The 14,089-nt window shown below is 42.7% G+C and overlaps 1 protein-coding gene across 2 annotated transcripts in view; it reads left to right on the top strand.

Moving 5' to 3' along the window:
* Positions 1 to 12,036, top strand: part of LOC121388902 (beta-1,4-galactosyltransferase 4-like) — a 99,359-nt gene extending 87,323 nt beyond the window's left edge. For both annotated transcript variants that reach the window (XM_041520439.1, XM_041520440.1), the window contains exon 7: positions 11,560 to 12,036. In XM_041520439.1, the coding sequence (XP_041376373.1) occupies positions 11,560 to 11,707 (148 nt within the window). In that variant the 3' untranslated portion in view covers positions 11,708 to 12,036. The remainder of the gene's footprint in view (positions 1 to 11,559) is intronic.
* The last annotated feature ends 2,053 nt before the right edge of the window (positions 12,037 to 14,089 follow it).

The raw sequence follows: 14,089 nt of genomic DNA on the forward strand, positions 1-14,089 counted from the left end.
ACCCAAAAAGCTCCTTTGAAGTAATGACATGGAGATAGGACGAACCACGACATACGGTAACAAGGAGTCAAAAAACTTTTGGGAATAAAAAGGGGCTTCCCAAAAGAAAAACTCATCCCCATGAAAGGGAGGAAAAACATCTCCCCAGGGAGAGGAAACGGTAGACAACACTACAAAAAAACCCCATCCCTCAGAAAAGAGTGGAGTGTTAAACATGTCCGAAGCGTGAATCGATGGCAGTCGGACGGAAAAGAGGTCGACCCCTTTCCGTTGCCCTGCGCACAGACACGACGTGTTGAGCCGCAATGACTGTCTGGATCCTACGCGTACCGTCAGGACCAACCGCCATATCCCGGAAATAGAAACGGTCAAAAGTGTGCCGTCCTTTCCAAACCCCTGCATTCATGACCTTTATAATATCTAAAGAGTCATGAAAATTCAGGGAAGCAGAAATGGCTCGGATCTCATGTGGTTTAACAGAGAAATTCCGTAACACATGATCACCCGCCATCTCATATGCTAGCTTGATGGTAGCTGCTATCCATCGAGACAAAGCATTTTTTGTGACATCACCCGGCCTAATGGTATAAGAAATAAACAATCTCTTTTTACCCTGCCGCCGGTTTTTCGTACCTCCAAATAATACTTCAATGCTCTCACCGGGCAAAGAAGTCTATCCGAGTTATCAGATGACAGTGTACGAGATAAACTGTGAATGACAGTAGGTGGAAACTCTTCCCCTGGAGACTGGTTTTTAGCAACAAAGACAGGGTCGGTACGTAAAGTGACAGACCCGTCCGAATTGTAATCAACCAAGTCATGCAAAAAAGCATGTATCTCACTGATCCGACGACAAGCTGCCCTTGAAACCAGAAACAGAGTCTTCCACGTCAAGGAACGAAGACTAGCAAACCTCAACGGCTCATAAGGCGCACCCTTAAGAGCATGTAACACCAGAAAGACATTCCATTTCGGAATAATGGAAGGTCGTTCAACCGTGGATTGTAATGATTTAAGTAAATCATGCAACACCAAGTTCGTAGAAAAGTCACGACATCCACACTGTTTAAGAGTAGTGAAAATCGCAGCTCTGTGACTTTTCACTGTCGTGACTTTAAGTTTCCTTTTTGGACCAACGCCAGAAAGTACTCCGCTAAATCGTTGACAGTAGGCGATAAGGGATCGAAATCCCGTGCGTTCGCCCAACGAACCCACATACGCCAGTGACACTGATAAACCGACTCGGTAGATTTGCGCTTTGCTGAAGAGACGAGATGCGCAATTCTTGTCGAAAAACCTCTGCGTCGCAAGGAAGCCCTGATAACCTCCACGCGTGAAGCCGGAAGACCTCCGGCTTCGGATGCCACACCGTCTGACTCAGTCGCTGGCTGAGTAGATCGGACAACACTGGTAACCGGAACGGGACTGCCACTAACAGTGACAGGAGCTGTGGAAACCAGGGCTGCGCCACCCACAGAGGAGCTATCAACGTCACGTGACAAGGTTCCTGGACCACTTTGGTCAATACCTTGCCGAGTAAGACAGGAGGAGAGAAGGCATAAAAATCCAGTCCCGTCCAATCCATACTTAACGCGTCGTACTCCAACGCCAATGTGTCCGGTACCGGGGACACGAACACCGGCAATTGGTTGTTCAACCGTGTGGCAAACATGTCCACCTGTGGACTGCCCAACACCCGAAGAACCGCTGCGACCACCCCTTTGTTCAACATCCACTCCGTCTGAACAGGGGTATGTCGACTGAGGGCATCTGCTAACACATTCACCGATGAAGGAATGTGTTTCGCCCACAGAGTGGTCCCTAGTTGGTCGCAGAATTCCAAAATCGCAAGAGCTTTGCGACCCAAAGTCTCCGATTTGGTTCCACCCCAACGATTGAGATATGCCACTACCGACGTATTGTCGCATCTCAATAGAATTCGACGGTGTCGAAGAACACACCGGAAATGAAGACAGGCACGATGCACTGCCTCCATCTCCAAACAGTTGATATGAAGCTTCCTCTCGGAGAGATTCCATACCCCTGAAATGTGTTGATCCAACAGATGCGCCCCGTACCTGTGCAGCGACGCATCCGTGAACAGGATCAGATCCGGAGCAGGGGGGTGCAACGGAACCGATAGGGACATGCACTTGTCCGACAGGCACTCCTGTATCGGATGAGTGAACCATGGGCCCAGAGGCACTATCGTGTCCCAATTGTGACCATCCCACCGTGGGGACAAATGCCACTGGAGTGGTCGTTTGAATCGTCTGAACTGCACGATCAATGAGGCCAGAGATTCGAGGTGGCCCAACACCACGTGGAGAGATCGTACCGTAGTACTTTGCTCCCCCATCAAACGTCGCGCCGACGTTTGGAAATTGTGGATACGCGCATCGGTGGGACGAACCGACGCTACCACAAGATCGAAGACCACTCCGAGATATGTGAAAATCTGAGCCGGCGTTAACTCCGATTTCACCCAATTGGGAATAAAACCCAATTGGAGGATCGTGTCCAAAACCAACCCGACATTGGTCTGACACTCCTGTTGCGACGAAGCTGGGATCAACCAATCGTCCAGATAGGTATGCATTCGAACCACTAACAAATGAACATGACCTACCACCGCTTTTACCCGTGTAACACGTGTAAAAGCATGGGGACTCGTCGCCAAACCGAACGGGAGCACACGAAACTCGTACGCTTTCCCGTCGAACAGGAAGCGCAGAAACTTCCAAAACGCCTTGTGCACCGGGACATGGAGGTATGCGTCTTTCAGATCGATCGACACAGCCCACTCCCCAATTTGAAGCAGGTTCCGGACCGAATGAACCGTTTCCATTTTCATGGAAGGAACATCGACGTAGACGTTCAGTGGCTTCAAATTTAGAATTGGTCTCCATTCCCCATTTTTCTTCCGGGCGAAGAAAAGATGAGAATAAAATCCCGGAGTGTCCAGACTGACTCTCTGGATGGCCCCTTTGTCGAGAAACTCGGCAATCATACTCTCCACTAAAACGCGCCGATCCGCGGACGGTAATGGCGGCATTCTCGGAGTGGAAGTAAGAGGGGGACTCGAAGAAAAGGGTATTTTGTAACCGTGTCGAACGACCGACAGAACCCAGGGGTCGAGACCAGGCAGCTTGCACCAATTTCGAAGGAAATGGCGGAGCCTGCCCCCCCCCACGGGTATGGTTGCTAACGGTACCTCCGAAAGCAACTGCCGATCGTTCACGTACCCTCACCCCAACTGCTTACCACCCGTAGGTGCAACGTTTGCGTCCTCGCTTAGTGGAAGACGGGTTGTTACCTGGTTGACTCCTAGTGTCAGGAACCCTAGGGATCTGAGCCGACTGTAAAAAAGCAGCCTTTTTCACAGGAGGAGGCTTGAACCCCGAAAACGTGGACCGACGTTTACCACAGGTTGAGGGTCGAGTGTTCGGGACTGGTCGCGACAAATCCTTGTCTAGGACAATATTAAAATCGAGACCGAAAAGTAAATTTTCCCGTACCGAACGTGTACGAAAAAACGTCTTCGCAACGTTTGACGCACTCAAACCCGCCAGGTAATGGTCACGCGGTAACAAAAGACAGTTCGCAAACAATCGGCCAGATAACTGAGCGATATGCTTAGAGGCTTTTGACGCAGCCTCCAAACAGCCTTTCGCCATCGCGGGAAGGCTCTCGACAGCCTTATCCAAGCCAAATAGGAACGTACCTAAATGGTTATTAACCTGGAACATCGACTTAGCAAGCCGTTCGAACGATTCCAGATCCGCGATTGGCAATGACACATGCGGCGATGGGGAACAAGCGGCTCGGACACTAGCGGGAACGACCGCCGGATGTTCGAGAAAATCCGCCCCCAACGTCTCACAGGAGTCGGCACGAAAAATGCGCGCTCCCGTTAAGATTTTCCCCGGTGGCAGTGCCGTTGGGTACTCATCAACACCCACTCCCAGGATACGATCACTGCCAGTGATCAACACATCAATGTCACAAAGTGAACTGTGCGCCTCCTGTGCAAGTGGTAAACCCGACTCCTCACGAGGAGTGACCAAATTCAAAGAACGGTTCCCGAAGGAGACACCCTTGAATGTAGGCTGGGCCTCAACCTGAGGTATAACGTCCCCGCATACCTGTCGGACCTGGTCCCTGACAAAAGCCAGAACCGCTGGATAATCGCACTCCTCCTCTACCTCCGAACCGAAGTGAGAGAGAGCTGGGTCAGCGACAGAATCCGGTCCAACCGACGCTTCTCTGAAGCCAGGTCACTGTCCACTGGATCCCGAAGATCGATATGGACTCCTCCCCCTAATCGAGATGCCCCTGGGGCAGCGTCTCTCGAGACGGAAACAATAGGAACCGAACGACAATCCCTAACTGCATCGTCAAACTGCTGTCGAGACGCAGTTCCTGCTGGTTTGGGCGGAAAACCAGGGGGGGGGGGGAGGAATGGGAGCCGCACCCGACGGTCCCGTCTGCGAAAGCAATGATCCCAACTGAGGCGAAGCGTTAAAAAATTCCACAAAACTCCGAAACAACGTTTCCTGAAAGCCTAACGGTCATTCCTGCGCCAAGTGCGGAACGGTCGGAGTTTGCGGCCACAGAGTACCCCCAGCCGAGGGGTATCTGCGCGAACCTCGTCCTCTATCGAGTAAAGTCGAAGAGGTAGGGACCAAAGACGGTGCAAACTGTGAGAGATGTCCGTTGCTACCGAAGTCACCGGACCCTTGGGGTAAACATATGCAAACGGAGGACCCAAACGGGATGAGTCCTCCACCCAACGGTAAACATCGGTCGGGATGCCATCAGAGACGGATCCCGGCATCGGAACAACTGGCTCAGTTCGAAGCAAACTGGCAGAACTCTCCTCGGGCCTTGAGAATGCTGAGGTGCCGAAGCGACTGTCACCAATCGAAGGCAAAGTCGGGGCCACCTGCTCTGCGGACGAAGCAGTGGACCTATGCACAACGGAGTGCATGTGCTCTGTAACCGATGAAGTCGTCAAAACCGGTGCCACGACGACTCCACCCTGCCCCCCCTTCTGTTTGTAAAGGTAACCGTAACGACAATGGCGACGCCCGCGACGAAGCCACACAAACAGAAGAAGGCGCCATCACTAACGAAGACGGCTCACGTACCACGGTCACAATAGGAGCCCGGGGGGCGCTCCCGAAGTATCTGTAACTGTACTCGTAACACGGACCGAAGAAGAAACACCCTTGTGTTTCCCCCCTTTCCGGACACTTTTCGAAGTGTCTACAGACTTATGGGACCTACCCACTAAGTCCGACTTGCCGACTACTGCCGAAGCAGACGACAAGATTTTGCTGGTACCCGAAACCTGAGTCTGCGAACCGAACCGAACCCACTGGTCAGGAGACCACGTGGCGCAGATCTCACACTGACGGTCTTGAGAACAAGACCGACAGTCCGGACACAACACGTGTGTGTCTTTACGTTGTAAAGGAAATGGACAACCATCTCGCGCACAAACTTTCCGTGCGCTAGCTGTCAACAAACTCGCGTCGGACATGGTAAATTCAACACAGAATTCCCAACTACCAACCGTATGTCAAGTTCAACCAAAAAAACAAACACAAAATTACAAGTAAACAAAACTTTTTGCCAAAGCTTAACAGGTGTTAACAGGTGGACTGCAGAATTGAGAATGAAGTTACAGGTAGCCCGTGCAAGGATAGCATTGCGCATATCCGGCAAGGGAGAGAATTCTGCAGTGTGTAGGTATGACTCAGGTTGAATAGCATATTTGTGTGCTAGCACAGTAAGTTGAATAAGACTATAGCAATCTTTATTTTGGTTTGAACTGCTTTTAATTGTATTTTTAAATAACCCATCTATTCCACACCCCAACAATTTCGTAATTTGCGCCATTTTGTTGATTTCCGCGTCGTGTTAAATGCTTGTTGGTAGTACTATACCAAATAACTTCCGGCTGGGTCAAAGTTCGAGGTGCACAACTTTTGATAGAGAAGTGAACACCACAAGTCCTGTGATTGGTTATAAATGTGAGTGTGTTGGTTGTAAAAAATAATAGTTTCATCTGGGTAAAATAAATGTGCAATTTTATTTCATCTAGTACCAATGTGTCAAGTAGCCTTGTGCTTGAAACATGTATGGGGTACCTGTAAAAAAAAGTACTCAAATTTTGTGCGACACTAGGGTAGTCATAGACGCTACCCGTTATCTCAGAAACGAGCAGCTTGACCCCCATTTTTTTCTGATTCACTTTAAGTGTAAGGGGTGGTAGTATTTATATCCGTGGCGTTTATGTCGGTTGATACGTTGCAGGTAGGAGTTTTAGCCGCATATGTTACTATTGTCGTCTATGGGATTTGATTTGGTAGTATACACCCTATAGTTGATTTCAGCTTGTAAAATACGTAGCCTAAAAATGCTGACTTCACGTTATGACAACTATCCATTTACGTCAAAAGGTTTTGATTAAAAAGATAATGAATTCAAATTTTACGATCTTTTTAAAATCTAGCTAACTTTTGAGATGTCACCTCACAGTCAACAAATTTATATAATATTTTATCTAACAAATATCATGATTATTGTAAACTAATTGTATTCAGTGTACGTTTAACCGCAATTTGTATAAATACTGCATGTTCCTTTCCCGCGATCGCGAAATGCATGAGTGCGAAATGAACAAAGACAACGGAAATAAATAAACGATTAAGTATTCATTAATGCGAACAATTATTTGGTGGTGGAGATTTACTTGCGTTTAATCGTATTGTTTAATGTCTGCAACAATGTCTTTTGACACGTGCAAGTCTCAGCTGACTGTCAAGCGTGACCTATATATGCACACCTGGAACAGCCAACGAACGTTTTCAAAACGTTCGCGAAATATGCGATTGGTTCCCGACGTGGACATTGGGTTTAACGTGAAACGCATAAACCAGTTTAGCGGACGTTTTTGTTTTGCTCGGTCTACCTGAACTCGGCCTTAGCTTACTTGTCTTTGGCCCTGAACTAGCATGTGTATTGAAACTGACACGCAATTTCGGTCCGTTTTTATTACTTTGGCTCAAAGACTTTACAGAGTTAAAATAACACGCTACAGATTTTTCAGACTTTTCTTGCATACATGTTGCCGTTAAAATTAATAACTGTAATTATTAAAATAAGCAAACATTGTTATGCTGAATTCTTGATGACACCACTTCTCGTTACCAGTCGCGAGAACCCTGTTAATATTTGGTATTATTATTATGTTAGATGTTGGATAGATTATGTAACCGATTGTTCACATCGGAAGATAGAAAATGGCTTAGCCACATTTTTAGCTCAGAACTGGATGCTTGTTGGTGTAGTTTGTGGCCTTTCACATGTGGCCTCAGATTACAGTTATCTTCCCATTTGGTTGTCCAAAATCCGGAAGGTTGACCGCGCAAGTAGTCTGCTGTTTGACTGTGATTATTTCATGGCAGACAGCTATGAAGTGGCAACTGTTTGACTGAAGTGACAGGGGATAGCATGTAGTTTGTAAACATGTGTAACTTGGAGACTTGTTTGTGGTAATTCCGGCCCATGCAAAAGTAGTGCTTTTTGTGTAAAATGGGTGTACTCCGGCCTGGTTTAGAGGGTGTGTCTGTTTAAACCAATATGCTGGGAGAAAGAGCTGGACAACAGGGGTTGTCCTTTTCAGGGTATGTGTCCCCCATGCAGGCAAAGGTACATACAAAACTTCACGGGCCTGCTGATATTAATAAAAATGTTATAGCCACTAAGGCTATATAGAAACATATAGCGAAATTAATTGTGGTCTGAGGCCTGATATAGTTCACACATTACACCGGTTAAATGCTTGATTCTGATGAAAGTATTATAACCAGAGAGGTGAAATTACACTGACTGATTGTGCATACCACAAGGAATATGAAAACTAATTTATTTATTTTCTAAATATTTTATTAAATTAAAAAATTTTTTTTTGAATTTATTAAAAATTAAAATTAAAATTTTCAACTTATAAATTTCAATATCCTCCAAAATAGCATAAAATGACCTCTGATGTTACTACAGGTTGTTGCAATATTTTTTAACAGTTTTGAGCTAATAATCTGGTAAAAAAGAGCAAAAGTTGGATTTTGTTAGTCAATATTGAGATTTTAAATTTTTTTACATATTGAATTTTAATGAGTTTACAATTATTGCAATTGGACAGAAGATCCAAATATAATGAATATATCACTACTAAATGTAATTAAACACTTTAAATAAATAGTATACAGTTTTTAACAAGATTAAGTACTCTAATAATACATTTCACCTACATTTATGTAAATTACACACTTCAGTCATTTTTCAAAAATGGTCTTTTATCCTTAGAAAATCTAATAGGCTAATATTCTATGCTGTCTGAATGTATTTATTGTGTTCAGTAATCAGATGCTGGTATACTTGTCAAGTTTATTGCAGAAAATGTGCCAAAAAGGTTAACATTTGGCTTTTAATACATATGGCAGAATAATCCATAATGCATATTCAGTGGTCATTACTACAAACATCCTTCCAATCAAGAAATACTACACTGAGGTATCCCAGACACTGGCACATGACTACACTTGTTAACAGTTATCACTGGAAATTGAAAAATATGGTGCAAGTACCTCTTGGTAGGATTTATATCAGCATTTTGTGACAAAATCTTCATTTTCAAAGTTGTCGTCAACAAAAAACATATTATGGTGTATACCTAAGTAATATCTGTAGGGCATATTCATATTAATATGCATTTATATGGACTGTTTTGCCTTTTACAAAGTGGCTACATGTCTAATACAGTAAATGAAGCAGATTAAGTAAATACAGCAGGTCAAAATTGAATATGAGGCCTATCATGTCTAATTTTCCCTGAAATTAGTGTGTAAACATTTGTTGCAAATGGCCCCTATTTTGTGACTTTCACCATCCCTCTGACACATTTCTAATAATGTATCATGAATTCAGTCACCATATCTTTACTAAGCCTCCACTTATCATATCTAAAATGCAAAATTTTACAGTTTTAGATTTTTTGTTTTTCAAAAATTTAAATTTAAGTTTAATATTTCATTAAAAATTAAGTAAAATCTAATGATCGATTTTTTTTCCTTTAAATATTTCAAAATCTTTCCAAGACAACACTGTGCAGATAGAACATATGTAGAAGAAAAAATAGCTACTCATTGTATGAAGAAATTCCAAAATTTGATAAAGTTATTACATTTTGAAGTTGGTGTCCCTCAAGTTTCCATTGCTAAAATTGGCCATGGCAAGGCACTGTGGTAGGTGTTTTAACACAGCCTCTGTATACTCTCAGTTTAAAGGTGACATACCGATACTTACTGAGGATTGCTTTAATATGTATATCTTTGGAATGCATTAGTGTGGGCCAGTTTTTAGGGGGAAAAATGGACTGATAGGCCTCAGATTACAGTTATCTTCCCATTTGGTTGTCCAAAATCCAGAAGGTTGACCGCGCAAGTAGTCTGCTGTTTGACTGTGATTATTTCATGGCAGACAGCTATGAAGTGGCAACTGTTTGACTGAAGTGACAGGGGATAGCATGTAGTTTGTAAACATGTGTAACTTGTTGACATTGGAGACTTGTTTGTGGTAATTCCGGCCCATGCAAAAGTGGTGCTTTTTGTGTAAAATGGGTGTACTCCGGCCTGGTTTAGAGGGTGTGTCTGTTTAAACCAATATGCTGGGAGAAAGAGCTGGACAACAGGGGTTGTCCTTTTCAGGGTATGTGTCCCCCATGCAGGCAAAGGTACATACAAAACTTCACGGGCCTGCTGATATTAATAAAAATGTTATAGCCACCAAGGCTATATAGAAACATATAGCGAAATTAATTGTGGTCTGAGGCCTGATATCTTGTGCCCTTTGCTAATAGCCACCATTCTGAAACGGATCTGTCTGCATTGAACTCATCAAAATCATGCACGGTGGACACTGAGTGGATGGCAGCGTTAGGTGGATATTTATATTGTGTCAGTCAAGTTATCAGTTTCGATACTTTTGAATTGCCTGTGACTATCCGAGTGTAGGGAAGTTTTGTTTTTCATTTTACTTGTTTTATGATTTTCTTGGTTGCCCGTCGGGGCAACTGTTTGACAAAGAATGGTTGCCCGCATCATATTTTGGTTGTCCCGGGCGCGCGGTCAACCGATTTGTGCACCCCTGTGACGTAATAATATAATAAACTATTTAACTAAATATATTTCAAGTTGCATTAACAGAACAAAATGGGGTTATAGTATTTATCTCTGTTAAATAATCCAAAGGAAAATGTACACTATTAGGCCTATTGATACGTTGGAGCAAAAACGACAACCCACGATACCCAAGTGATAATTTTCTTTTCGACTACGTAATTGGTCAGTTCTGTGGTTTTAGATGTAACAGTCTACTTAATCAATAGTTTTACACAACTATTTACAGTAATAAACCATGTCCATTACCATTTTAGGGGCGACAGGTAATATTCCACAATACCGGTATGTATTTTTGTGTCAAGACAGCGTCAATTAATTGGCTCGTCTGGTTACCAATCAAATACACACCTGCCAATCAAGAATCACAGGTAGAAGCAACTAACAGCATAGACCAATTAACTAAGAAAACACTCCGTGTATCATTTCAGTACGTAGGTTAATGCATGGACAAAACATTGTTAATTATTTCGACTTGTTGTGTAGCCACTTTGACAATTGTATTTTATTTTGTATTGAAAAATAATATATATAGTGCTGAATATACTTATTGCTGGCTTACAGGGATGTGTATTATTACAGAACATTGCAATGTATGACTATTTATCATCCCGCAAAAACCAGGTAGATTGTTTCTCTAGTTCTAAGGCTCATTCCTGACGTTAATCGCCAGCTCGACAGAGGGCGTACTCACTGAGATGGTACACAATGGCTGCGCCCGTTCTATATAACAGCCGTCGCATTTAACCGTTTTATTAATTAACTACACGATTATACTTGTTGATATTAAGCTGTAATGTGCATTATATATCGTTGAATATGCATACCAGGCCAAATGCCTTAATTGTCCCTTCCTCGTTGCTTTGAGAAACACACAATAGGCTTACGTAAACCTGCAAGAGTAAATATGCATACATTACATTTTCATTGTAGGTTTTTATTTTTATTTAAATTTTTTAGGGGGGGGGGGGGCAGTCTGAGACTTTCAAAATAAATTTTCCCCAAACCGACTCTGGTTAACAACATGTCAGATGCAGGGGTTTGTGAAATGGTGGTGGTGGTGTGCGTGTGTTGGGGGGGGGGGGGGGGGGCTGATGAGTCGGGGTAGGGAGAGCGCCCGAAGGCGAGAGCTCTGGGGTTTTTAATTTTGGTGTTTATTTGGGGGGGGGGGGGGGGGGGGGGGGGGTGCGCGGGGGATTTTGAGCTGCCTTTCTAGAGAAATGAAACAAAATATTTTGAAGCGGCTTCCTCGCATGGAAAACGATGTTTGAAAAGGCTTTTATTTATTTTATTTATTTATTTTGTTTTGCAGGGGAAAACTTTTTAGAGGCCTGACGAAGAGAATTCCAACGGACGGCTTTTCTTCTTTACATTATACTTCAGAAGTGCAACACAAACAGTTGTACACGTGGATACTTGTTCATATTAACATGACGTTTCATGAGGTCAAGATCAGCTGATATCATCTTTAAAATATAGCATGCTTCATCATTTCCATCTGTGCTAAACATTTGATAATAAGATCGTGTTGTTTAGTTGGTGTTTGGTGACATAATATGTATATTGTGTTATATAAGACGTAAATCATGTGACATAATATCGTTGAAGCGTAGTTGTGTTCACAAGTTACCAATTATTATCAAATTTATATCCCGAGTGAAATATGTTCACTTGTCGGGGTTAGGCCATCGGACATAAGGCTGGTTGGTACAGGGTTCGCAGCCCGGCACCGGCTCCCACCCAGAGTGAATTTTAACAACTCGGTGGGTAGGTGTAAGGCCACTACACCCTCTTCCCTCTCACTAACCACTAACAACTAACCTACTGTCCTGGACAAACAGCCCAGATTGCCGAGGTGTGTGACCAGAACAGCGTGCTTGAACCTTAATTGGATGTAAGCACGAAAATAAGTTGAAATGAATGAATGACAAATGAGTTTAATGAGGGACATAAATAGATTTTAAAATATGGTACCAGGTTTATTATTCTGTTCATCATTTCAGCAATCGTTTTTATCTCTAAAGGGGGCGGGACATAGCTCAGTGTGTGTGCGCGCGCGCGCGCGCGTGTACGTGCGTACTTGTGTATAAATATCAACCAAATGAAATCCATTTAAAACTAGTAGCTGAACCGATATTGAAAGACCTGAAAACTCCAAAATAAATTGTGTTCAGCATTTTATAATAAAGTCTATTTTTAAAAAAAAAACTATTCCACGAGAAAAGCAAATAAAATAAAGCAAAATGCAGATTTTTTTTTGAAATGGGACATAACTGCGGTATTTATTTTTGAAAAATAGTCTACGCCGATGCTAAATATATACAATATACATGTACCTGATAGCTTACACGCACACATCGCTGACGTTTGACATTTCATTATTAGGTCAATATTAATTATTGAGATTTACGAGCTCTAGTTTAAACTTATCTTTGACTGGTCTGCTTTAAATAATTTATTACCAGCTGGCTTTGTTTCGCTTTCAAGGAATCAATAAAGCTAAAGATATTAATAGAAGCAATCCAGACCCAACCAGGTCAACAACAAAAAACAGAAGAGAAAAAAAGAAAGAGAAATAAAATGTTTCCGTGAACCAGACCCTACCTAGAAAACAAGGACAGACCCTATTTTTAAAATTTTAATATATATATATATATATTTAATCAATATGTTAGTTGAAGAGGGATGTACTAAAATATATATATATATATATATACACACACACAGAGAGAGAGAGAGAGAGAGAGAGAGAGAGAGAGAGAGAGAGAGAGAGAGAGAGAGAGAGGGGGGGGGGGGCAGGCAGAGAGGCCTACTTGTTCTAACCCACCCACCCCCACCCCAGACACATTTTGTTTCAGGCATAAGAATAGTCATTTCTTATATCATTCATTTATATTAAATTTCTTTGTATCATTCAGTGTTGAGTTGACATTTCATCACAAATCATTTATCATCAGCTGAATAACTTAAATTTCTTTAACATAATCGGTAGTTCTACATAAACTGGATTAGGACTATACACCGGGTATCACGTTCCTCGGGATAGACCGAAAACATGTCACCAATAACATACCATGTATTAAAATTGTATCCGACGTTATTTAAATACTGGCATTATTCAAATTAAAAACAACTATATTATTACTATGCAGCTTTGCTACACTAAAACAAAACAAAAATCCAGTCTACTTACCACCAATCCTGTGCAAATAGTTCCGAGTTCCATATTAAACAGATAACGCCATTTACATGTGCATGTTTTTATTTTTCATAGTTGTAGACAAATTATGAAGTTTAACAAGATTGGGGGGGGGGGGGGGGGGGGGGGGGGAACAAGAAAGTACTATTTGTCAAATATAACATACAAGAATACCAGTGAGGTACGTGATACGTCGGCCATAAGTGGGTCAAGCTGACCTAGTTATGTTATGTGACACACCATCCCAGTTGGACTTGCATTTAAGGTTTGATGATCCTATATAAATTGATAAGGAAGAATAAGGAAGATATGGCCCCGGACAAGGATTTATTTCAATGTGCAGTAATGAGTGAAAAGTAGGTTGTGGTGACCTAGTTATTTTATATGACACACCACCATCCAAAGTTGCATTTGCTTGCAAGGTTTGATGATCCTATAAGACTTGATAAGAAAGATATGCCCCTGGAACAAAAAGTTTATGGACGGATGGACGTACATACGGAGAATGCCATAACCATCATTATACATGTACTAGTCAAAGACGGGTGTATAAAAATTACCGTAGGATATATTATATTTATTGTATGTGTACAAAACCAAAATGATGGTGTGGGCAAGTATCTGTTGTGGCCCTTAATGACTA

The sequence above is a fragment of the Gigantopelta aegis genome, chromosome 14 (genome assembly GCF_016097555.1).
Source record: "Gigantopelta aegis isolate Gae_Host chromosome 14, Gae_host_genome, whole genome shotgun sequence".
NCBI classification, from domain to species: Eukaryota; Metazoa; Mollusca; class Gastropoda; order Neomphalida; family Peltospiridae; genus Gigantopelta; species Gigantopelta aegis.